At 42.0% G+C, this 27,460-nt stretch overlaps 1 protein-coding gene across 1 annotated transcript in view; it reads left to right on the top strand.

Annotated features, from left to right (window-relative positions):
- The window catches only part of LOC122802395 (DNA topoisomerase 1-like), a 498,452-nt gene that overhangs the window by 266,763 nt on the left and 204,229 nt on the right, over nt 1-27,460 (top strand). Inside the window, exons 10-11 of the mRNA XM_044072020.1 lie at nt 10,091-10,278; nt 21,674-21,818. Of these exons, the coding sequence (XP_043927955.1) occupies nt 10,091-10,278; nt 21,674-21,818 (333 nt within the window). The remainder of the gene's footprint in view (nt 1-10,090; nt 10,279-21,673; nt 21,819-27,460) is intronic.

The raw sequence follows: 27,460 nt of genomic DNA, 5'->3' as shown, positions 1-27,460 counted from the left end.
TCCCTATACTCATTTGGTTATCTAACCAGGGATTTATCTAAGCAGTTGAGCGGAAACTTAATCAGAAATCAGCTCATGTAAATATGCTTAAAGACTAAGTGAAATTTACTTCAATTCTAAGCAACTCAAATAGCAGCCCTGTTACTTACAGGTAGCCGGCTTTGGGACCTTGCAAACTCCTGAGTTGTGTATCCGCTTCGCCTTCATGCCTCGGCTCGCTCCGCTCCCCACCCTGCCCCCATATCCCACCCGCCCCCACTATCTGTACATTTATGAGGTCAGTAAACCCTACCCACTAACTCTAAACCAATCACAGCCCCCCACCAATTGGATACCTCCCCTCCCACAATCCCGCCCATCTACCTAAACCTTAACAGGCACTTTCAAAAGCAACCTACTCTGACTGCCAATTGCTTATACATAATCATGTGTAAAGTAATAACGATTATTTCAATATTAGCGGTACTATTACTTATCCCTTACTTTGCAACCAGATACGAAAATTACACTCTATCTGGTATCCATATCCCAAATGGCCACACATGCAAATATACAAATTATCCCTCCTATCCTACTTCTACTATCATTTACCCCTCTACACCATACTTCAAAACTGAAATCTTAACTCAACGATACCCCAAAGTAACTACTACTAAACATATTCAAAAGATATTTTTTAAACTACTAAAACTAATTGACCAACTGAAAAAATGTATAGCCAAAGATGGGGATATACACCCCAACCCAGGCCCAACTACCAATCTTGACTCCACTTACCCAAATGTAGCCTCAAAATCCTCCAGCACTCTTCTTATGTTTCATCTCAATCTTAGAAGTATAAATAATAAGGTTCAGAATCTTCATGCATTATTAGCCATGCATCTCCCAGACATTATATGCCTAACTGAAACCTGGCTTAAACCATCCACTAAGGATGAAGAGATACTTCCACCTGGGTTTAATATGTGGAGGGTTGATCGGATAAAAAAAAAAGGTGGTGGAATAGCGGTAATGTTCAGAAATACTCTGAATATCATATTGAACCCAACTCAACCCCCTAAGGTCGCTAACATGGAGCTAATTGCCCTACAAATATGCCTAAATAAACATAAGACCATTAATCTCATTGTAGTTTACATTCCCCCAGGGAAAAACTTGGAAACCTTGGAAGTAACCCTAAACTGGTTAACCATAAACTACCCCCAAGAGACCATTATACTGGGAGACGTCAACATAGACTGGGCACAATTCACTGACCAAATTAATCCCCCACCCATTAACCTATATGGATTTTCCCAACACATTACTTCCCCTACAAGAATTGGTAATACTAAGCAAAAAGAAAGCACCATCGACTGGATTCTTACCAACAAAGATACTAATAACTATACCACAGGTACCCTCCCCAATGATCTCAGCGACCACCTAATCACATACATAAGGAAGGACAAAATGGTTTTAATAAGACCTCCTATATATAGACATATTAGAAATAAGAAAAAATTTCTTCCAGAACTTTTCCTAGACGAACTTAAATCCTGTAACTGGTCAAGCCTTAAGACACTTCCCCTAGATGAGAGTGTGAGTTATTTTAACGACACATTTCTAAAAATACTGGATTCCCATGCACCAAACCGCCTTATAAGATCAAAAATTCGCATAGCACCATGGCTAACTAAGGAAACTAAATCAAAAATTAAGCTTAGAGACCAAGCTTGGGAAAAGTGGCGATCCACGAAACTGCCCTTAGATCGTATTAAATTTCAGCAGCTAAGGAATATTACTAAGTCACATATCATCCAAGATAAAAAAAACTATTACTGCCCCCTACAGGATAAACATCAGAATAACCCTAAAAAGTTTTGGGCTGGTTTTAATAACCTTCTTCACTCTGGGAAACCCTCTACTCCTACCCCTTCTAAACTTACTGGTAAAGACCCAGATGAAATAGCCAATAAGTTTAACTCATTTTTTACTGAGACCATCCAGTCCCTAGCCGGCAACTTACCTTCCTTCTCACCTTCCTCAACTAATCCTACCCCCCTCACAGCCAATTCGGCTGGTAAATCTCCACCTGCCTTTAACCTTCAACCAATCTCAACCTCCTATATTAGCTCCCTATTAAAGAAACTTAAACCATCCAGCTTATCAGCCGATCGACTCCCAGCTGAATACCTACAAATAGCATCAGAGGTTATAGCTTATCCTATCTCCATTCTGATAAATAGAAGCATTACTGAGTCTAAAATCCCCGCAATGTGGAAGATATCCTATGTCATCCCACTTCACAAGGGCGGTGCCTCCATGGAAATATCCAATTTTAGACCTATAGCAATAATGTCCCCAATAGCAAAAATTATGGAAAGATGTGTTCATAAGCAACTCCTCCACCATCTAACCCTAAATAATCTTTTGTCTAACACCCAACATGGCTTTTGCCCCCATCACAGTACAACCACTGCCCTTCTCTCCTTTGTTGACTCAGTCAACTGTAACCGTAATAATAAACTAATTACCTCTGCGCTCTTTCTGGACTTATCAAAAGCTTTTGATATGGTTAATCACCAAGCACTGCTCCATACCCTGAAAACATTTCACCTTGACTACTCAGCCCTAAGCTGGTTTGAAGACTACCTGTCAGGGAGACAACAAGCTGTCCAGTGGCAAAGCAAGCTATCTCAATTACTACCAAACACCATAGGAGTTCCCCAAGGGTCTATACTTGGTCCCCTTCTTTTTTCTGTATTTATAAATGATCTTTATACAGTAATCCCCAATTCAACATGCATTCAATATGCAGATGACTCCACCCTGATCTGCTCCGACGCCTCCCTCCATAATCTCCAAGTAATTACCCAAAACTGCTTTGCTGCAATAGAAACATGGTTCATTGAGAAGAAACTTATCTTGAATCCAACAAAAACTAAGCTACTACTAATCTTCCCCACCTCAGCCTCTTCCTTAGCACAACACCCTACACTTACTAATAATACGACCTTCCGAGTTCAGTCTACAAATGGTACCATCATAGAGCCCCACTAATGCCAAACTACTTGGAGTAACTATCGATCACAAGCTCAAATTTGACATGCACATTAGCCAAACTATTAAAAATGTAAACAAAAAACTAGGCTCTATGTATAGAATTAAAAACTTTCTAACCCCTACTACCAAACTAACCATTGCACGTACACATCTTCTCTCCACCCTACTGTATGCCTCCCCAGTATTCTCCTTCCTTAATAAAGCTGAGCTCAACAAACTCTCTATGACTTATAATCATATTGCCAAATTTGTAACAGGAGAACCGTACCATACTCATCACTGCCTAAACCTAAAAAAACTAGCCTGGTTAGAACTCCCAAATCTTCTTAAACTTAATCAACTTACTGAAGCATTTAAAATAATCAAGGAACCACATAAAACCCCCTCTTTAAACAAACTGTTCATCCCCTATTCTAATCTCAGCTGCCTTAGATCCTCCAACAGTGAACGAATACAATCAAAACTAATAACTTAGGTGGGGATGCTCTTTATGCCAATTCCATTGGAAAACTATGGAACTCCCTTCCCAGTGACCTAAGACTAACTACCTCCCTGAGCAAGTTCAAAAGCAACCTCAAATCTTTCCTAAAAGAGCATTGGCTATGTTCCTGTACCAAACCTGACTAATCCTAAAAATACCAATACTACCCATACTATCTCCCGATGCCTTTTTTCTCTCTCTTTTTTATTACTGCTGTTCTAAACTATAGTACAGGATCTCCTCACTGTAACACCCCTAGCTATGAACTTCCACGAGCATATTACTCGATATTTCCTTACCGATATATGGAGCCTATAATATCAGCTTTGATAATGTCCAAAGATCATATGTTTTTATTAATCTACTTATCTTATGAATTACTTAAGTTATAGCTAATTTTTAACATGATGTCTCTTCATACTAGAAAATCTAAAAACTGTACATATGTAACTCAAACCTAAACCTTGTCTCAATTATGTATATGTTTTCCTTTTTTGCCTGGAACTTTTTTGCAACTGTTATGTCTCTACTTCGTACTACCTTACCATGTTATTATGAAATTGATGAAATGTCAAACCTAAACCTTGTCTCAACTATGTATATGCTTTTCTCTTTTTTCCCTGAACTTTCATGCAACTGTTATGTTAACTTTTTATATCTTACGATGTTATGTTGCCATTTTTGAAATGTAACTTAAAACCTGTTGTACTGTGGAGCTTTTCTCCCCGGGTCTCTGCTGAAAAGGGATATGTATCCAGTTGGACTAACCCGGTAAACAAATGTAAAATAAAATAAAAATAAATATATTTATATATATATATATATATTTATATATATATATATATTTATTTATATATATATATATATATATATATATATATATATATATATATATATATATATATATATATATATATATATATATATATATATATATTTATATATATATATATTTATATATATATATATTTATATATATATATATATATATATATATTTATATATATATTTATTTATATATTTATATGTATGTGTGTGTGTGTATATATGTATAGATATATATGTATCATAGGACATTACTAGGTTATTGACCCTGAGGCCCTTACAAGCCTAGTCAAGAATTTAGCCCATGTTGTCAGCACCCTGTGCCACTGTCTAACAGGGACACAGGTGAAATCCCAGGGATGTATTTTCTGTTTTCCATCCAGTTATCCAGGTTGCACTTAAGAATTAGTGGTGCTCTGCTTTTCGTGGAGAGGAAGTCTATTCCACAAAAGGGGGAGTCTCTGGGACACAAATCTGTCCTACCAACAAGTCCTATTGATGTCACAGATCAGGTTGAGGTCACGTCTGTGGGTTACTCGAGTGGAGCTTGACTTGCGGATATGCAGCAGTCCCATCAGGGCAGGGTCTGAGATTGCTTTGTATGCTAGACAGAGGTCACCTCTGAGGAGTCTGTAGGAGACTGAGTAGAGGGACAGGACTTTTAGCCTATCTGTGTAGGGTAGATGTTTGAGGCCCTGAATCCTCCGGGTGAGGAACCTCTGGTCTCCCCAGTTGCTGCATGTAGTTTGTGAGGTACATGCCAAAAGGGGTCTTGCACTCAGTAATGGGTCTTATAAGGGAAGACTACAGGAAACTTATGATCACCTTGTCCCTGGATGAGATATCCTTATTAATGCGGTGGGCCGTGTAGAAAGCTTTGCGTACAACGGAGGCAATATGGTGGTCTAAACTCAGTTTATCACCTGAGTGCCCAAGTCCCTCACGACTGATCCATGCTTAGTTCCTTATCAATGTGATAATTTGTGGGGATGTCACACTCCACATAGATAGATATAGATAGATATAGATATAGATAGATATAGATAGATATATATATATATATATATATATATATATATATATATATATATAATGTATGTAGCTGCAAGCTGGATTAAAACTAATCATCTGTCCTGTTTAAGCTCACTGCATTTACACCTTGTGCTATAGAGATATTTATACATACGTATATGTTTTACATCTTGTGCTATAGAGATATTTATACATACATATATGTATATAACATTTTACACCTTGTGCTATAGAGATTTATACATACATATATGTATTTATGTATATAATTACACCTTGTGCTGTAGAGATATTTATATACATACATATATGTATATACATATGTTTTACACCTTGTGCTATAGAGATTTATAGACATACATATATAATGTTTTACATCTTGTGCTATTGAGATATTTATATACATACATATATGTATATACATATATAATGTTTTACGCCTTGTGCTGTAGAGATATTTATACATACGTATATAATGTCACCCAAGATGCTCAGCAGACGTCAGAAAGCTTATCTTTTACTTTCAGAAGAGCATCACTACTTTCATCTTTTGGTACATAGTTTATACATGTTAGACTGTTACTCTTCTCGAACCATTGGCTTACTAGTACATGTTCTCTTGCTACAAGTATGATAAATGTATTGCAGAAGATGAGCTTCATACCCTGTAATACTGTTATTCTGTTTGCAGTGAGTAACTGTTTGCAGTGGATGCCTTGAATGGTCCATAACAGTTAAATTATTTATATTGTTCACACATCAGTATTGCAAGGATAACTAAAGTATATGACATGACTGCTGTGTGTGCTTATTTGTCTGTCATTTTTGGTGCAGCATGTTTTCAGCAGGCTGTGGCACCTGCCAAGTGTAAATGTATCATTGTTTTATACCTTGCCAGTCATTTAGTAGTGTGGATGCTGTTTGCACTTGTGTATCTAACAGTAAATGAAGCTTCTTCACCTCTGTTGCCTGTCTGACTCAAAACTCATGTATTTTTTTCTTTACCAATATTGCCATTGGGTACCTCCGTCATACCTGTGAGTCTGTTTTCCTTCAAAGAAACGATCTGTATGAGTTGACAGTGTAAGTACCTTTGACACTTGGTTGTAATTAAAGCAATGTTTTGTAGAGAGGTGGGTAATGCAACGCACTTCAGCGGTACATTGTGTATGTGTGTTGTTTTGTGTCTGCATGTACACAGGGTGTCCATGGTGCAACAAAGAACAAGAACTGAAAGATGGAATGTCCTGTGTTAAGCTGACTTTTTAGGGAGAGAGTTACGTCTGTGCAGTTGGCTTTCTGCAATAATTGTTGGTATTGAGCTGACATCATATATGGCGTTTGCCCTCATAGACCTTGGAGCATTTTTTTTGGAGTGGTGGGGAAAGCACCTGTCTTCACTGGTACATTGTGTGTGCATGTGACGTCAAGGGGGTGTTATGAGTTGACTTTGTCAGTAGCTCAGACAACTCAGTGGAAATTGAAGCAGTGTTTTGTGGAGAGTTGGGTATTGAAACTCACTTCAGTGGTACTGTGTGTGTGTGTGTGTGTGTGTGTGTGTGTGTGTGTGTGTGTGTGTGTGTGTGTGTGTGTGTGTGTGTGTGTGTGCATGTTTGGAGGCATGTATGGTGTAACAGAAGAATGTGGATCAAACCTGGACTGGCATCTTCTTGCTCTTGAGAGTGGTGTCTGTGTGAGCGTCTGTCTGTGTGCATGCAGGCATAATATGCCCCTATGATCTATATGGTGTAACAGAGAACTGTGGACCAAAACCAAACTGACACTGCCTTGCTGAACAGATGTGAGGAGTCTGGCACTAGCATGCATCTATCACATTGGTTGACAAAGACATTGCGGCGGTGTTTTCTGAAGTGGTTGGTACAGCTACTGGCAATGTTGCAAGATACAAATGTCTACATGTATGTAAATGCCTGAATGGGTTGAGAACGGTGTGATGGGGACAGAAGGGTAATAGTGTTTGGCTATCAGTCCAGCATACATCAAAAGTGTACCTAATTTGGCCTTGCACTTTTACTCTGACATGGTAGAATCCAAAATGATTTTTGATTAAGGTTTTGTCTTGAGCAAACAATGAAATTGATTGCACTGCACTGTAGGACTGTTTTTCATGAAATGGATGCTACTTCATGTACTCTTAACTCTGACCTTAACCAAAGTAGTAGTACTACTACTTAGAAAAGCTTTATAACTTGGGAGCTGAATGGATAAGAGATATGCATGAGAAGTTGTTTGTCTTTCGGCTTTTTCCTGGTAAGGGGTCGCCACAGCAGAACTCCAGTCCGCTAATGATTGGCAGTAGATTTTTACGAAACTCCAAGGTGCCAGTTTGGCGCCCAACCTTCAACGAAGCCACGCCCATTTACGCATGCATGTCTTTCGAACGTTACCCAACCGCGGGGAGGACATGCAGACTCCACACAGAAGGCACTCCCACGCCAAGCTGAGAATCGAACGGGAGAACCTCTTGCTGTGAGGTAACAACACTACCACCATACCACCGCGGTATCAGATGAGATGATGTTTGCACTTTGTAATTGACAGGCTTGTTAAAGGACCAATACGGGCAAATAATGAAAACGTATATTTTTACTTGGTCATGATTTTCAACACCTCCCAAGCTGCTTTCAACCAAAAAAGTATTCATTCTAAAATTTACGCACACAGACATGAGAAGTACACAACTAAAAAAAGGCTGTGTGAAAGTATAGTAACAAGTATTAGCTCACATAGGAGGCTAGGGAGGCTGTTTTTAAGAAGAAACTAATCCTGTTAAATTGTTAGGTAAAGTTTGGCACTACCTAAGGTGGTTCATGTTGTGCTGTAAAAGAATAAGTATGAAAAAATAACCATGTGACCAACCAGAAAGCACTACGCAATCCAAAGCAAATATTTCGCTGTGTAAATTTGAGAAAATCAAAATATAGGACAAAAGGGTGGCTTGAGTTTAGTGCCGCCACCACCACCACCACCAGTTTTCTTGGGATAGTGCTAGTCCACAGGAGCGAAGAGTCATTAGGGAACTGTTTGTGGCACACCAGGCTGAGATTTGTTTGTCTATTGTCCTGCAACATTGCTAATTAGCTGAATCTAGCCTAGCTGGAAATGAGAGAGACTGGCTCACTGAAGGAGTGGAGATCCCTAGTAACTTGGTCAGGAGCTGACCGTAACAAAACTGCTCTTTGTAAAAAGTCTTTTTTAACTCTGTAATTTGTTGACACTTTTGCAAGCCTCTTTCTGAAAAAGTTTATAACATCCGTAAGAACAACATTTGTAAACTCGGTCCAGTACAGTCAATGACACTTGATCCTACTGACTGTTAAACTTGGCAATATTTTTCAGGTTTTCCATTCAAAATGAGTGGTAGTCTGATCTGGCAGCAAAGGGTAGGGCTAATTGTTCTCACAGTCAGAGCTGTCCTACTGCATTTGGGACGCGTTTAGGCTGTCAAAGGAAAATACTCTCATCAGGATGTCTGCCCCCATGAGGGTAGGCAGGAGAAAAAAATAAATTTTAGAATGAATACTTTTTTGGTTGAAAGCAGCTTGGGAGGTGTAGAAAATCACGACTAAGTAAAAAATATGCTTTCATTATTTGCCCGTAGTGGTCCTTTAACAAGCCTGTCGGTTCAAACAAATTGTTTTCCCCTGATGTTATCAGAGACATGGATTTGTAGACTTTAAAATGAACACGTCTGCATATGTGTAGCATGTGTCCATTTAAAGCCTGTGGATGTATCTCACTATTTCCTGAGCTGATGTCACAGATTGAAGCTCACTGCAAACCCCTTGGTTGTATAAACGCAGGTAAAATTATTAAAATTATTTCTGCAGAGTTTTGTGCTTTTCCTTTTAATAGCCATTGAAAATGTTTGCTGTTAGACTGAAGCACCAATTCGGTGCTTTACGCACCACATATGGTGACACAAATGGTAAGTTAGGCAAGCATGACAGAACAGTACAGCTATGACGGACCCTTTTCTGCCTTTGCTACCTTCCCTTTGATTTTTGTGACCCACTGTCTTGGACTAAGCTTCGTCTCATTTCTCCTCACCATTTTCCTCATTTTTGCCTACATTTAGCCTTTGTTTTGTAACGTCCAGCTGGATTATGAGTATTTACTGTGTTGGCCATGCAAGTTAAGGCCGAAGTCTCTCTCTTTTGTCCTGGTAGGTTGCTTGGCAATTTTTGTTTTAAAGCCTGATTGGTTAGTTAAAGCTTTGCTTGCTGTTTAGATTTTGCTGTTTTGTGTTTTTTGTGTTTGCTGTTGCATTGTAATGTGTACCTTACTTGATTGTCTGTCTTCTGTTTCTGTTGTGTTCATTCTGTGTACATATTATTCTGGTTCACATAATTTGTTTCATTATCACCTCTTCCATGTCTGAAAAATAGTCCGTAACCACCTTCCCTTAAAGTCTACTGATCAGTGTTAAGTAAGATGGAAATGTTTGCAATGAAGCCTTAAACATGTCTGTTTTATACACTTTCATGCTGTAGTGCTGCTGGTCTCCTGAATTCAGGTTTGTGTTAACTCTGTGACAGACTTTGAAAGGCCTGTTTGGATTTGAGGGATGTGGAGTAATTGACATTTGTCTAACTTTAAATAAATAAGGAAGTGAATGGTATTTGTGCAGCACCATATCTTTTGATAATTCTGTTTAGCTGATATGCAATTTCTCATTTTTACTAGAAAATCAAAGAAGAAAATGAGCGACTACTGCAGGAGTATGGGTTCTGTACCATGGACAACCATAAGGAGAGGATAGCTAACTTCAAGATTGAGCCTCCTGGCCTTTTCCGTGGACGTGGAAACCACCCCAAAATGGGTATGCTAAAAAGACGACTCATGCCCGAGGATGTCATCATTAACTGTAGCAAGTAAGATGGTGTGTTCTGATCTATAAATGATTTGTCTAAACTATCTTCTGTTGAACAGCATGTTCTGCTTCTCCAAGACGCAGTATTGAGCTCATACTGTTGTAAGTAGTTGAAGGTCTTTTTTGGAAGCAGCATTTGTGATCATTGTGTTGTAACATTACAATAACAAGAGTTCTGTCTCCCATGACAAGCAAATGTTCTTCTAAAACTTTTCACTAATTCTTTTTATTTTTCCCATCTTGGTGCGGGGGGTGGGGGGGGGGTTCAGGCCCTGGCATTGCAGGAAAAACTAAAAACTGCTTTGTATTTCAAGGAAGTCACTGTCATTTTGGACATCGGCAATCTGTCATGGTGCGTAGATGCTTACTTAAATCTATTACTTTAATGCCTCCCACTAAGGTGTTCTGAAGTGACCAGAATTGCTAATTAGAAACAGCTGTCCATATAGGGAGAGAGGTAACCTGTCTGCATCGTTCATGTAACTTGCTTTTGTGGCCTTGACTTATTGTCCTTCCATGGTGTAGGAGTTTCAGGTTGTTTCATAGTCATGGTACATGACTTTGTGTTCACTGTTGACTTTCTGCACCCCACTGCCTCCCCAGATTGTACAAAACTGTGGTCTTGTGACTTTCTGGATAAGCAGCATCTTGAAAAGGTCCTGTACTCTTACCTTTTGAAAGTCCTGCTGCCCTTCTCAGGACTTTCAAGCCTGTCCGTTACAAGGTTCATGTCCCCCTAAACTGCCTAATTCATTGTCTTTGAAGCTTGTCTTTAGTCAGACACTGATGGCCATCCCCTCTACTCACAAGCTGTTTGAGCTACAGCTTCTTATCCTGAGGGAATCTTGTATGCTCTGTCACAAGGATTAGGTGTCATTGGGACTAATCCATATTCCCCCTGGTAGTTTCAGCAGTATCCTTAATCTTTTCATTCTTGGTGATCCTTGTGGGACATATTGAAGAAAGAAAATTCTTCATACTTTTTACTTGGAAAGGGTGCATAAATTCAGGAAGGAAGATAATTTATTTCTTTTGAGCAAATAAAGGCTTGCAGTAGTCAGGCAGACCAGTTCCAGGTGGATGGATGACTGCTTATGTCCTTTGTCACAGATCATTAACCACCCACTGGTCAACGGCTTTTCAAATGTCTTTCCATTGGCTGATGGTGAACCTCCCTGGCAAACAATGCTTTCGTTTTCATTGTATAAGGAAGTGCCCTTTAACTTCCATACTTTGTTTGTTGAACATCTTTGTCACATTTTAGTCCTCAGGTTTTACAAGCACTGCTGTCCTGTAGCCTGACACCTGGCTTCCAGCTCTTGGGGCTTGACCCTTCACGTGTTGATGTGCAGGACAGATGAGATTTTCCTCATTGCAGTACGCTCCCAAATGGCCCCACTCTTACAGAAACCCTCAAGTTGATGGTTGTATCATATCTGCCCCTTCTTAGCCCCACAAAAATACCAAAGTTTGAGGAAGAGATGTGAAGCATCCCTCCTATGTGTTCTGTGCTCAACGATGCCTTTTTTTTTTCTTTTTCTCAACCTAAAAGTATCAGTGTACTGTCTTTTTGGCACTCGTGAAGCTTTATTATATCTATAAAGTCTTGTGGATGAGTGGAGTGAAACTAGACTGGCTACTGCATGATCTTTGTGTATTATTGACTTTGTAGGAGCCACAGCACCTTACCACCCAATGATGTATGAAGCTTTTGGAAGTGTCAGTTTTTCCCTCCATAAATGTGAGCAAGAGCAGACTGAGAGGGGCAGTTCAGATTTTGCTTATATTGGCAATTACCCTTCTGTGCTTGTTCAGTAACAGTTTATGAAATGGATATTAGAAGGGTGTCAGCCACTACTGCAAATTACTTAGTTCCTCAGGATTGCCCTGCCTGCCTTTGAAACCAGCATACTCATAAACTCCGTCCTCACTGGCAATTTAACATTGAGGATGTTCTCCCCACCCTCCCCCCTGAGAAGAGGTGAAGTGGCAAAGCCACTTCACTCCTCTCAAACCCCACCACCAGCAGGCAGCCAACTCTATTTGATTTGGCCATAGTCATGGCTTCATCCCAATGGAACTGGCATAGATTAGTCCTAGATTTCCACCCCTCCTGAAAGCACTCTTCAGGGACCAGGCAATCTCCGCAATGTCTTTGGAATCTGCATAGACTGTACTTATGAAAAGAGCTTTACCTGCTATTTCTTTCAGAAAAGTATCAGTGTGCCTGCTGTTGTACCCCTGTACTTCCTAAAGGAGTGAGAGACTTTTATCCCATCTGAACCCTTGACAACAGGACACCTGGATTGTATCCCTGGTCATGAAGGATGCCTTGTAGCACATCATTCTGTGAAGGCACACTTCAGTCTTTTATGGACTTGCCTTTTTGACTGGATAAGACAAATCAAATGTTCATGAAAGTGTCGTCCATTGTGGAATAACTCTGAATAACTGGTTCCTCCTGGTCCCATCAGGAGAAACTTTAGTATCTTTTAAAAGTGGATGTTCCCAAGCTTCACAGCCGTTTGGGAGGTACCTGTGAATGAGGAGACCACAATGTTTGGCAATTACCTTTATTGACTCTGAACTGTGAACACATTTTTCTGTTAAAGAAGAGAAGCAAGGAGATTGTGTCTCAAACAGCCTATAAGTGGATTATAGAGTGATTGATCCAGGCTCAACCCCTCCTCAGCTTACAGCTCTTAATGGCAGTCGCAGTCTTCAGGGTGCACACCTAAAGATGTTGGTGTTTTGATTGTGAGGTGTCGATGTGCTCACAAACTGCTGTAATGTCAGACCCTTATTGGTTGGCCCTGGAGTAATGGATAAGTTCCCTCCTGTTCTCTAGGGCTTTCCCTCCTTGTAGTTAACTGAGTTGTACCATCCACCTCTGCTTTACTTGTTGTTGGGAGGTGGGGGAAGTTTGTACTGCCAGCAGAAGGACCTCCTTATAAACCTGCTGAGGCTACATTTAGTCATTTATTTGCCATAAGCTGTTTCTTAAGGTCTGTTTGGGTGAGGGCATAAAGTCGCACTGTTTGCAGAGTGGTTGATTCAGTTCTGTTTGAGCTGTAGGCATGGCATATTGATGTCCTTCAAGGGTGCATCTGCAGTCCTAACATTTGGGTTGTCCTGCCTCAGGCAGCCCTTCGGTTGGCCGGATTCCAAAGTCTGGGTCTGGCCTCGGCTGATGTCGCACTTCACCCGACGTCATAGCTGCTGTTTATTGGGTATAAAGGCATCAGCAAGGGCCCTAAAGGTGTGGCAGCTGCCTCTGCCAAAAACCCTCTTCCTCTGAAAGGGAATCTAGAGCATTAGAGAGATGGGGTAAAAAGGTTTATACTTCGGATACTCTTTTGGCCAGGGCCTTGAACTGTCAATTTCAGCCGAAGCAGAAGCTGTTCGCAAGTGCTAGTCGGTCAGATCCAGAGATTTCTACTACCGAAGACTTCTAAAAAGCTAAGTACCCCGTTGGGGACTCTTTCTTGCCTCTGCCGATGTCAGACAAAGTAAATAATTGTTTAACTTGTGGGAAACGAATACCTCATAAGGATTACCACTCTTACTGCCTTCCTTGCTTAGGCCCAGACCACGACGTATCAGCTTGTCTAGCCTGTGCTTCCTTCAACCGACGGACTCGTCGGTCGGAGTTTGCAGAGGAGTTTTTTGGTCCCGCTTTTGCATACAAAATGCCGTCTGAGACTCCGACTACTCAATTAGCTAAAAAGCGCAAGGAAAAGGACCGACATTCGCGGCCCACGGTTTCGGCAGAAACCACGGTTAGGCCAACCGCGAATGTCTCTGTTTCGGCTGAAACAGAGCCCCCGGTTCTTCTTTCGGCCGAAAGCATGCTTCCGATAGCCGAGGCCTCACAGAGCATGGCTGAATCTGCTACTGAATTTACTGCTACAGAAGCAGGCACTCAGGATTTATCAGACACTATTCCTTTAGACATAACTACCCCTGCACGTGGGGCTGCTAGACCCCCTGCTTCCATGTCTATCAAGGCTTTTGCCAGGGCTAAGGCAGCTAAATCTTCTAAGGCCTTGCCTGCCAAAACTCCTTCACATAGGCCTACCTCTAGTTCCCAAATACTCAGCCTGGCTGAGGATCTCATTTCTTTGATCAGAGGATCCCAACCTCACCCAGACAGGGCCTCTCAGCCCCCTCCAGACAAGAGGCCTAGGACTGAACCCCCGGAACCTGTCTCTACAGATTATTCCTCGGATGACTCAGACCTTTCAGACCCTCACGAAGGCTCATATTCTCCTTATGAGGATTCTGATGCAGAAGACTCCATTCCTTCTGCTTCTCCTCCGAGGGAACACTTCCAATGGCAGGGCCAGGATTTTTCAGATTCAAGGAAAAGGCTAAGGACTTTTTTACACTTACCACAGCATAGGCCTTTAGCCATTCCGCCAGTACTAACAGTTGTTGATGATGCATATAATGATGCCTGTACTGCTCCTGATTCTCTTCCTCCGGCCCCTGCCAAGCCAGACAGATATTACAGGGTCCCGGACACACACTACCATTTGTATAAGGCTCCTGTTGCAGACCCTGAAACCATTTCACAGGGCCCTAAAGGTGTGGCAGCTGCCTCTGCCAAAAACCCTCTTCCCTCTGAAAGGGAATCTAGAGCATTAGAGAGATGGGGTAAAAAGGTTTATACTTCGGATACTCTTTCGGCCAGGGCCTTGAACTGTCAATTTCACATGATTCACTACCAGGAATTTTTGTTAGACCAGCTAAATAAAAAACTATCTTCTCCTGAACCTTTAGACCGCAAGTCCCTTCAGGATTTGGTACATAACTCTCAGCGGGTCAGTAACCATTTATTAAAGTGTGGCTATGTTGCACTGGAGGCTTCCTTTAGATCAGCGGTGACTGGAACAGTGATTCGAAGGCATGCCTGGTTAAAAGAACAATCCTTACCAGACCATGTTAAGTCAAAACTCCTAGATGCTCCCATGGAGAAACAAAGTTTGTTTGGCTCCCCTGCACAGGAGGTTCTAAAAAAGGTGGAAGAAAAAGCAAAATCTGTCCAAACAGTCAAGGATTTCTTACAGGTCCAACCTCCGAGGTTTAGCAGAAATTGGCCTTCGAAGAATTGGTCCTTTCCAGACTACTCCAGAGCGCAGAGAGGCAGAAATAGACGCCCAAGAGGCAGAGGTCAATCTAGGGGTGCCTACAGGGGACGTCAGTGGCAACCTACCAACCAGAGAAGTACTGCCACAGAATCAACTACAACCACTTCTACAGGGCAGACACAATGACTTGGCTCTAGTTCCGCCTACCAGGGAACAACTGGAAGCACCCTTGGGCGGAAAACTAGCCTTATTCTCCGACAACTGGCATTACATTACAGGAGACAAATGGACTTTACAAACAATAGACAAGGGCTACAGGTTTCACTTCCATACTCTACCAAAAAAGAGAGGAATGCCAAACCTACCACCAAGCCAAAAAACAGACGCTCTAAGAGAAATCAACAACTTACTAAGGATGAGAGCTATAGAAGAGGTGCCACCTATGGAACAAGGCCAAGGATTTTACTCTAGGCTTTTCCTTGTACCAAGAAAAGAAAATCAATGGAGACCTATTCTAGATTTGTCCGCACTGAACACATGCCTCATTGTTCCAAATTTCAAAATGCTGACCCTCCAGCAACTTCTTCCCATGCTGGGCAAGGAGTCTTGGCTGGTGACTCTAGATCTCAGAGGCATACCTGCACGTCCCTATACGACCAGATTGCAGAAGACACCTCAGATTTCTTGTAGGATCAGAGCATTATCAATTCTCCACATTGCCTTTTGGCTTATCTACTGCGCCCAGAGTATTCACGAAATGCCTGGCATCAGTAATTGTTCATTGCAGACTTCAGGGAATTCAGATTTACCCATACCTGGACGACTGCCTAATACAAGCAGGGAATTCAGATTTACCCATACCTGGACGACTGCCTAATACAAGCGGACAACAAGGCAAAGTTAACAAAAGATTTGGAAAATGTCATACAACTGTTGCAAGCCTTGGGATACACAGTCAACATGCAAAAGTCAAGACTAGTACCATCCCAAAGGATAACATTCTTGGGTGCAGAATTAGACACATCAACTCAGATGGCTTTTCTCACAGAAGAAAAACAAAAGCAACTACCAGTCTACTTCATGACATTAACAACACAAACTCAGCTTACTGCAAGGAAAGTCCTGCAAGCCCTGGGCTACATGGCATCCTGCATAATATTGGTTCCGCATGCCAGGCTGCATATGAGAAAGCTACAATGGTATCTAAGGAATGTATGGTCTCAACACAAGCACAGTCTAGAAGCCCAGATTCCAATAATTCCATGCCTGAAGCAAGAATTCCTGTGGTGGGCTCAGGCCTGTCAGTTGAACAGAGGCTTGCCTTTCCACAAACCACAGCCAAGCCAGACCATCACCACGGACGCCTCAGACCTAGGATGGGGGGCACACATGGTGGACAAGTGTATACAAGGCCTATGGACCCAAGACCAGCTGAATCTACACATAAATCTAAAGGAGATGCTGGCAGTGAAACATGCGATCCAGGCATTCAGACCACTCCAACAGGGTCATCTGCTGATAAGGACGGACAATACCACAGTCATGTGGTACATCAACAAACAAGGAGGTACACATTCATATCCTCTATGCCGGATGGCAATGGACCTGTGGAATGTGGCCGTGAACCTCAACATTCAACTTCAGGCCAGATTTGTACCAGGAAAAGAAAATTCTCTAGCAGACACCTTAAGCAGAACTACCACTGATGCTCACGAATGGATGCTGCATCCAGATATCTTCGAAGCCATAACAAAGAAATGGGGACTACCACAGATAGACCTGTTTGCCTCCCCACACAATCACCAATTGAAATTCTGCACAAGAGCATACCACCCACTTGCTTGAAGGGTGGACTCCCTTTCCTTCAGTTGGAAAAACCTGACAGCATATGCATTTCCACCTCTTCCCTTGATGTACAAAGTTCTACTGAAGATCAGAGAGGATCAACCAAGGGTAATTCTGATAGCTCCAGACTGGCCGAGGCAACATTGGTACCCGCTACTGAGAAGCTTGTCTCGGACACACGCATGGCATCTACCTCTATGTCCCTTACTACTATCACAGGACAACTACAAGATCCTACATCCAAACTTGAAAACACTGCAGCTAGCTGCTTGGAATATTGCATAAAACAAAATAACCCAGGTTTATCTCAGAGGGTTAAGGACATTATCCTGGAGGCACGCAGACCCTCCACAAGGAAGACTTATTCAGCCAAGTGGAAAAGATACCTCATTTGGAGTGCAGCAAAGGGAGAAAATGTCTCATTGGCAAACATAGCACACATCCTGGAATATTTAGCAGAGCTGTTCCACAATGGCCTGTCTTACTCCTCCATTAAGATTCATGCATAAGCAATTTCAGCAGAATACAACATGGATCCTCCTGTCTTCTCTCATCCTCTACTCGGGCAGTTCTCGAGAGGAATCAAAAATGTAAAGCCTCCAAGGAAATCACCTTTACCTACATGGGATCTCAACTTTGTGCTGGAAAAGTTAACCCTTCCCCCTTTTGAACCAGCAGCAACAGCAGAATTACAATTCTTGTCTTGGAAAACTGCTTTCCTACTAGCAATTACTTCAGCAAGAAGGGTATCCGAGTTACAGGTATTAATGGCAGTACAACCCTTCCTTATCTTCCATCAGGACATCTGAGAACCAACCCTACTTTTATGCCAAAAGTGGTCTCCAGAGTATCATTGAACCAAGCGATTCATTTACCTACATTCTTCCCCAACCCACAGAACAGGGGGGAAAGACTGCTACATACCTTGGATGTGCACAGACAATTACACTACTATCTGGACAGAACTAAGACCAGCAGAAAAACTGACCAGCTTCTGGTAGCATATGCAACAGGAATGCAAGGAAAAGCAATTTCAAAACAGACCATCTCAAAATGGATAGGAAATTGCATTTGTTTTTGTTACTCTTTTCATGGAAAGACAACTCCTGATAATATCAGACCTCATTCCACAAGAGCTACAGCCACCACTACAGCTTTCCTACGAGGAGTGGCTACCAAAGACATTTTAGAAGCTGCTACTTGGAGCTCCATGCATACATTTGCCAAGCATTACAATCTTCCCTTATACTCTAGATCCCGAGCAGGTTTTGCAACTGCTGTTTTGCAAGGGATCTTAACTACACCATCTTTATCTTAGTGCCTCCTCCCCCAGTTTGGCTATGGTATTCTACCCATATGTTAGGACTGCAGATGCATCCTTGAAGGACATAGTACAGTTTTGTACCTACCATAAATGTAGATGTCCGATGGGTATGCATCTGCAGTCAGGATTACCCACCCTCCTTCCCCTCTGTGGTACTCCTAGGGTATTTACCCCTCTTTTAGCTAGCTGGGGGAATCTATTATGGTGTATTTGTGTGTATATATGTATATATATATTGTTTGCTCTCTACTGTTTGGAATTATTTGCATTTATCCAAATTTAGCCTTACTAGAGGGCACCTGGCATCTGGGGCAAGAAACACTGAGGAAAATGGCGTTGGCTGATGCCTTTATACCCAATAAACAGCAGCTATGACGTCGGGTGAAGTGCGACATCAGCCGAGGCCAGACCCAGACTTTGGAATCTGGCCGACCGAAGGGCTGCCTGAGGCAGGACAACCCATATGTTAGAACTGCAGATGCATACCTATCGGACATCTACATTTATGGTAGGTACAAAACTGTACTTTGTCTCATCTATTAACTTTCTGGGAGGATATGCTGGTGGACTTTTCCTTTGTTTCTATTTAAGGTATTTGCTAGCCTCGTTTGCCAAGTTTTCTGGGAGTGGTACTTCATAGAAATTGGCCCGTTTGTCGTCCTTTCCTCTTGTGCTTCATGCAGCAGGGACAAGGTGAGATGGCATTTTCTCCCATGGCATGAGATTCCTGTATGCATTCCCACTGTTCTCCAGTTCTAATCTTTAGTAAAAAAAATTACATTCAGAGAGAGAGAGAGACTAAGCCTTATACTTTTGATAGTGTAGCTTCAGGTGCCTGGATCCCTGCCATTGCAGGAAATCTTTGAATACAGCAAGGAAGTTCCATAATCCCAGGTGGAGTAACACCCAGCTTAAACTCCAAAACTGGCTTCTGGTTTAGAGTAATTTCATATCCATCTGGAGTTCCTTAAATGACTGGAGCTGCTAGAAAACTACCACCCACTGGACTAGCACGATATCCTTTGACATCCACAGCTGGCAGGATGCAGTTGCTTCTAAATTAACTCTGTCATGTGTGGCATCTTCATCTGTGCTCAGGATGGATGCACAAGTTGATTTAGCCTTTTTATAAGAAGCTGTGATTGTCACTGCACTGAGAGGTCATGCAGTTCAGTATTTTCTTTTTAATTTCCATACTTTGCTTCTTTGGGGTATTGTGTGTCCTCTTTTTCATGCCCCATGAGGTTCAGCAGCTTTGACATTCCTGTCTTGGTCAACTGATTTCACTATCTGTCACCACTGCATGTATTAATTTGAAAGTTTAGTTCTGTTTATTTCCAATCCCCCCTCCCACCCACCCTCCAGTAGGGAACCATATTTGGTCTTTCACAAGGATAGCATGTCCCTTGGGACTGACCTGAGTTTTCCCTTGAAAGTGATGGGCAGAATTGCCCTTAAATTCATCTCCTTGGACTTTTTTTTGTTTGTTTGTTTGTTTTTTTGTTTTTGTTTTGTTTTTGTCAAATTGGGGAGGAGGAGCCCTTCAGATATGGTTATGTACCACCTCTGGTTTTACCTGATGTGTGTGCATGAGTTTAGATGGGACAGATTTTTCTCACTTTGCCTTAAAAGGTAATAAATAGTTGTGAATATCTTTAGGGTTTTTCAATTCTGTTGTCATCCCATCAGACAGTGACCCATCTGCTGGAAAATTTTGCTTTCAAATGCCACTCCACTATGTATGTTTCCATTGCTTGCTTATCTCCATTGCAGATAATTGTGTGGTGAAAACTTGCTCTTTTTATACCTTTGCCAAGTCAGGCCTGCTGTGTTAATTCGGGGCTTGGACCCACAGCATATTAATAGGTATCTAGACAGAAACATAGCCAAACACCATCGGAAATAATGAAATGGATAGAAGTGCTCTAGCACAAACATGTTGACTGTGCAGGGGGAATGCATAATTTCCAATTCAAATTTATTGAATGCATTTTTCAAGGTTCAAGGCTGGGTGACATGAAAAATAAATTGGAATTGAGAGAGCTAAAATTGATTGAGTTACAGGCAGAAAAAGAACCAGGGCTCAGTGATAAAACTTTGATTTAAGCCCGGTCTAAAAACAAGACATATATAAAATCTGCTTATATTCATATTTTATTAAAAACTCTGCACTTGTTTTGTGTAAATACATATTTTATTGATTTTTACTTCACTGATGAAATGTCAGTTTGTGTATTAAATTGTTGGTTAGCAAGCTGTAGTATGTTTCTGGCTAGATACCTATTAATATGCTGTCTCTAACTTGAGTGCTGAATAGATGCAATCAATTAACAGCAACTTGGTAGAGCTTAGGAAGTATATAAAGTGATTTTAGCTTATGTTTCATTAATGGTCTGAAGAAGCATCTGTGATGTGAAAGCTCTATCCGTATTAAAGTTTTTTTATATTATTTCTGCCGTGTTTCTCCCTCTGATTCATTTTGCTGAAGAAAATTTGTTCGTTGGTGTGAGAGGGAGTTAATGTAGTGTGGCTACACTATTGACTTTCATTGCTTTTTTGATATACTTATGTTGCCCTAAATGTACAGCTTTATAAATGGACGTGTGTGTACATGAAGGTGTAAAACAGCACATTTGTGAAATGGCTGTGTGTGTGTGTGTGTGTGTGTGTGTGTGTGTGTGTGTGTGTGTGTGTAGATATATATAGATATATATAGATATAGATATATATATATAGACATATATATATAGATATATATATATATATAGATATATATAGTTATATATATAGATATATATATAGATATATATATATATATATATAGATATATATATAGATATAGATGTGTGTGTATATCTCCATATGTTTGTGTAAAATTTTGGAATTTTTGTTTATTTGGCGAAATGTGCTTTTTGAGGTGAATTGCTGAGCTTGGGCATGAGGCACCCTTGTGTTTGTTGTCAGCAGATGCCCTTGTGCACTGAGTGTTAATCTAAAAAAAAAATATTGAATTGAGGGATCCCAGTCATTGACTTTTGAGGGTCCAGTTACACATTTGTTTCTGTCAGAATTATTATTTTTTTTTTTCTTCAGTTTGCTATGCTTTAGTATGTACATTTTTGTAATCCCTTCCCCAGAGACTCAAAAGTCCCTGAACCCCCTGAAGGACATAAATGGAAAGAAGTGCGACATGACAACAAGGTGACATGGCTCGTGTCTTGGACAGAGAACATACAATGCTCCATTAAGTATATTATGTTGAATCCAAGTTCTAGGATCAAGGTAATGTAGATTTTCAGCTGTTCTGTTTCTTGTATGTTTTTTTGCTTTAAATTTTATTTCTGTATCAGTATAAGTAATGACTCCAGAATTTTTCTTTTATGCAGGTGTTTTGGTGTCACTATAAAAGCAGTAAACTATTCCTTTTGGTTTTATTTTCAGTATCTAATGAGCTGAGCCCTTTGGGCTGATGGTAGTGGTGTTCCCTGGGATCCCAAGATGCATTCATATTTGACAGTCAGTATATCAGCTGTGCAATGGGTGACTGGTTTTCCTGATTGTCACATTCAACTTGCTGGGAAGGCACTTGGCTGTAAAACAAGAATATACATAAGTATAGAAACCACAGGATAAAAGTCGCACAAACCATTTAGTAAAAACTCCAAGGAAGACTTAACCAGGCTAGAGTTCCTGCTGTGAAGTAGCTTAAACCTCCTGTAGTGGAGGCCTGTGGGGTATATGCAAGAATAATGGCTTGTCGGTGTGATCTTTAACCATTGGTTTGAATGAAGATAATCAACTCCCAGCCCTTTCCCTCCACTGTTTCCACCAGAAAGGATAGCAGGCAGGTTTTCCCTTTTCTTGCCACCTGGTTTCAGATCACCCAAGACAAATGGTTATTGAACTTAAGACCAGGCTGCATCGTGCATTTCATAAATCAAAACTTTCAGGCATTCCTCCTGTACCAAAAGACCAAAGCTAATGCATGCTAAAGTACAAAATCTACTACACAGGACTCCATGGAGCCAGTACCATTAGGTGATACAGGAATTACTCTCTAGACTCTTCAGGCCTCAAGAACAGAGGGGTCATGTACACCGATATATTCAACTTTCAAATCATCACTGCTTGTCTTAAAGTTCAAGATGCTTATCCTGTAAAAAAAAAAAAAAAAAAACTCTTCCCATGATCCTTCCAGAAGATCTTGTGGTCACTCTAGATTAAAGGATTCTACTACCTTTACATTCCCATAGTTCAGGAGCATGGGTAGATGCCTTATTCTCATGTTGCAGTATTCTTAGTGTGGGATTCTCCGCCTCAGGCGACCCGAATGTTGGCTCCTGTACAAAAGCTTAAGCCTGGAATGTTCATCGTGCATACAGCTGCAGTAATCACAGATGGATTCTCTGTCGTCAGGTGGGTCCTCGGTCGGCCGAATTCCAAAGTCTAGGTCCGGCGTCAGTTGCTGTCGCTTTCCTTCCTGACTTCAGTGAGGCAGGGGTATACAAGACACAGCCGACGCCATTTTCTTCGGTCTTTTTTTGCCGCGCGGTGCCCGAAGCAGTTCGCAAGTGCCGGTTGGCCAGCTCCTGAATTTACAAAAAATTGGAAACCGAAGTCTTCATTAAAGCTAAGTACCCCGTTGGGAAAACTTTTCTTGCCTCAGACCGATGTCAGAAAAAGTTAACAATTGTATTTCTTGTGGGAAGCAAATACCGCATAAGGATTTCCATTCCCTCTGCATACCTTGTTTAGGCCCAGACCACGACGTCTCGGGCTGTCGCTTTTGCGCTACTTTCAATAAACGCACTATTGAGCGTCGGGCGGAGTTCGCCCAACACTTTTTTGGTAAAGCCTTTGATTATAAAATGTCGTCTGAGACTCCGACTACCATTTTGTCCAAACAACGCAAGGACAAGGACCGACACGCGAGGCCCGCGGTCCCCACTGACACCACGCCAAAACCGGCTACACGTGGTCCGGTTCTCAGCGAGACGCCTATGCAGTCCCTCACTACCGACGACACTTCTTTGGCGGCGTCTTCTGTAACCAAGATCGCAGGTACCTCGGCCCATACCCAGACTACAACCACCGAAGCCACTGTGAGCGTTGAGCCTCCTAATGTGGACAGGTCCACTTCCACCCATGGTGTCTTTAGACCCTCCTCTTCCTTTTCCATTAAGGCCTTTCAGTCCAAATCAGCCAGGCATCCCAAGAGGCCTGTTGCACAGGGCCCATCCCCAGGCCCCATGCCTAAAAAGCAGATGCTTAAAATGGCTGAGGATTTAATTACTCTTATCAGGGGTTCCCAACCCCCTCCAGACAAGAGACCCAGAGTGGATGAAGATTCTCCCTCTTCTGATCAGGGCTCCATTTTTTCAGAACATTCTGATGTAGAGGAACATTCTTACTCCCCTTTTGAAGATTCTGATGCAGAGCAGTCCAGTCTTTCTGTATCCCCTCCTGAGGATTTTTCTTTTGGGGAAACCTTGCACACCTTGAGGGAACACTTCCATTGGGAAGGCCAAGACTTTTCTGATTCCAAGAAAAGACTTGGGGAATTTCTTTTGTTACCTCAACACAGACCTCTGGCGATACCTCCAGTCTTGGACGTACTTGATGATGTTTATTCGGAGGCTTGCCTTAATCCGGATTCCCTGCCTCCTGCCCCAGACAAGCCTGATAGGTACTACAGAGTTCCTAACTCTCATCAATTTCTTTACAAAAGCCATAATGCTGACCCTGAAACTATTTCTCAAGGCCCCAAGGGAATGAAGGCCTCTACTGCTAAGAATCCACTACCTTCCGAAAGAGAGTCAAGATCCTTAGAAAGGTGGGGAAAAAGGTATATACCTCGGCCACCCTAGCCATGAGGGCCTTAAATTGTCAGTTTCATATGCTTAAATATCAACAGTTTCTGTTATCACAATTAAGAAATAAAATGTCTCAACCTGAACAACCAGATTTGAAGGAGTTGCAGGATATGATGCATAGTGCAGAACAAGTGGGTAAACACACCTTACAGTGTGGCTATGCTGCCCTAGAGGCCTCAAGTAGAGCTGCTGTTACAGGATCAGTCGTTTGTAGACATGCATGGCTTAGGGAACAAATCTTGCCTGATCATGTGAAAGCTAAACTTCTAGATGCTCCTTTACAAAAGGTTGTGCTATTTGGTACTAATGCTGAGGAGATACTACGGAAAATGGAGAAAAAGCCAAATCTATGCAAACTGTCAAAGCTTTTCTACAGGTTCAATCACCACGTTTTAGCAGAAATTGGCCTTCTAAAAACTGGTCCTTTCCAGCCACGGACAAGCCCCAAAGAGGTAGATAACAGGCGCACAAGGGGCAGAGGGCAATCACAAGGATCATATAGAGGCAGGCAATGGCAAACTCCAGCTCCAAGAGGTGGCGAAGACAGTGCACAACAATACAGGAAACAAACCCAATGACTTCCTCCTTTCCATGCCAAGCAAGTCTCAGCTGGCAGCACCCTTGGGAGGAAAGCTGGCATTATTTACAAGAAATTGGCATATGGTCACAACAGACAAATGGATCCTGGACGTTATAAACAGAGGCTACAGATTTCATTTTCACACTCTCCCAAAAATGAGGCATGCCAAACCTGCCACACAATCAAAGGGCAGAGGCACAAATACAAATTTCAAAGCTCATAGACATGAAAGCTATTCAAGAGGTACCTACTCACGAACAAGGTCAAGGTTTTTATTCCAGGCTATTTCTGGTACCAAGGAAAGGAACAGACTGGAGACCCATTTTGGACGTATCCATCCTAAACACATTCTTACTCATACCAAAATTCAAGATGCTCACATTACAGCAGCTTCTTCCCATGCTGGGCAAGGAGTTTTGGCTGGTAACATTGGACCTCAAGGAGGCATACCTGCATGTCCCAATCAGACAAAGCTGCAGAAGATACCTCAGATTTCTTGCAGGTTCAATCCACTATCAATTCTCTGCATTGCCCTTTGGCTTATCTACTGCGCTCAGAGTATTCACGAAATGCCTGGCATCAGTAATTGCCTACTGCAGACTTCAAGGGATACAAATTTACCCTTATTTGGACGACTGCTTGATCCAAGCGGACAGCAAGCACATACTTCTGGAACATCTGGCTTGTGCAACACGGTTACTGAATTCTCTGGGATACACAATCAACAAAGAGAAATCCAGGCTAACACCATCTCAGAAAATAACTTTCCTGGGTGCCAACTTGGACACAAACACCCAGATGGCCTTTCTTACGCCAGAAAAACAGGGGCAACTAACTTAGTACTTCAAAACACTAGCAAATTGTACCAGGCTTACTGCAAGGAAAATCCTGCAGGCTCTGGGCTTCATGGCATCTTATAGGTTCATAGGTTCATACTAGGCTATCTGCCCAAGGGCATTTATAAGCCTAGCCCATAGTTATGTGGCTTTCGCCACCCCTTTAGTTTGAATAAAAACTATGCCTATCATTTTTCTGTGCCTCTGTCAAGCAGTGACACTGAAGTAATCCCTGGGGTATATCTGCGATCTCCCATCCATTGGTCAAGATTCCTCTTGAACAAGGCCAGCGAGGTGCTCTGCCTCACATGTACCGGGATTTTGTTCCACAGCATAGGGAGTCTCTGGGTGATGAATCTGTCCCTCCAGCACGTTCTATTTATAACCGTGTCAAGGTTTAAGTCTCCGCCCTTGTGGTTCTGAGGGATCTAGATTTTTGAGGTGAAGCATATTCATCAAATCTGGGTTTGACATGGCCTTATATGTCAGGCACAGGTCACCTCTGAGCAAGCGGTATGAGACTGAATAAAGCTGGAGTTCTTTCAGTCGGGCAGCATAAGACATATTTTTGAGACCCTTTATCCTTTTGGTGAGGAACTTTTGGGGCCTTTCAAGCTGCATCAGGTGTCTGGTCAGATACATTCCAAATGGGCATTGTACTCAATCATAGGTCTAATGAGTGATGAGTACAGGGGGACGATGACCTCCCTTGATCTAGATGTGAATCCCTTCATGATCAGGTGGGCGATATAGAAGGTTTTCCTAACTACTTTAGCAACATGAGTGTCAAACGAAGACTACTGTCAACTTGGGTCCCCAGATCCCTGATGACTTTTTCTGTGCTCAGTGGATTGTCACCTATATGGTAGCTAGGGGTAACCTTGTTTTTCCCAAGGGTATGACTATGCATTTTTGGCGTTTAACTTCAGGCCATGGCTCTGGCACCAGTTATCCGTTTCTGTGAGGCCCTTCTGGAGGATATCTGTGTCAGATGTGTTTTCGACTATGGCCAGTTTGCAGTCATCTGCAAACTTTGTCAGCCATAACCCTCCTGTGTTTGCTTGTACTTCAGAAAAGTAGATGCGAACAAGAGTGGACCCAGGACTGAGCCCTGTGGGACACCACTTGTGACAGGCTTTGAGTCTGACATGGCTCCAGCAACTCTGACCCTGTGGGTTCTGTCGCTAGCCAGTTTGCAACCCATCTTGTGATATATGGGTTTACATTCAAGCTGATGAGTTTTTCGATGATACCTGAGTGGGGTATTGTGTCGAAGGCCTTTGCCAGGTCGAGGTAGGCTGTATGGACTGCCTTTCCCTCATCAATGGCCTTGGTGACTGTCTCGAAAAAGTCAACCAAGTTTAAGAGGCAGGATCTGCCTTTGACAAAGCCAAACTGGGTTGGATCCAAAGTCTGCAAGTTCCTATGTCTTTATTTATGAGTTCCATTATGATCCTCTCCATGGCTTTGCAGATAAGGCTTGTCAAGCTAATGGGGCGGTAATTTCCAGGGTCTGTGGAGGCACCGCCCTTATGAAGTGGGACCACAGTCGCCGCGCCACTCCTTGGACGTATCCTGAGGTGAGGCTAAGATTAAACAGCTGTCCTAACTGTGGGTTTAATTCCTCGTTGAGTT

The sequence above is a fragment of the Protopterus annectens genome, chromosome 5.part0 (assembly GCF_019279795.1).
Source record: "Protopterus annectens isolate FY-2018-M chromosome 5.part0, PAN1.0, whole genome shotgun sequence".
NCBI lineage: Eukaryota > Metazoa > Chordata > Ceratodontiformes > Protopteridae > Protopterus > Protopterus annectens.
The sequence above is the reverse complement of the archived record's forward strand: the minus strand, read 5'-3'. Positions and strand labels throughout refer to the sequence as shown.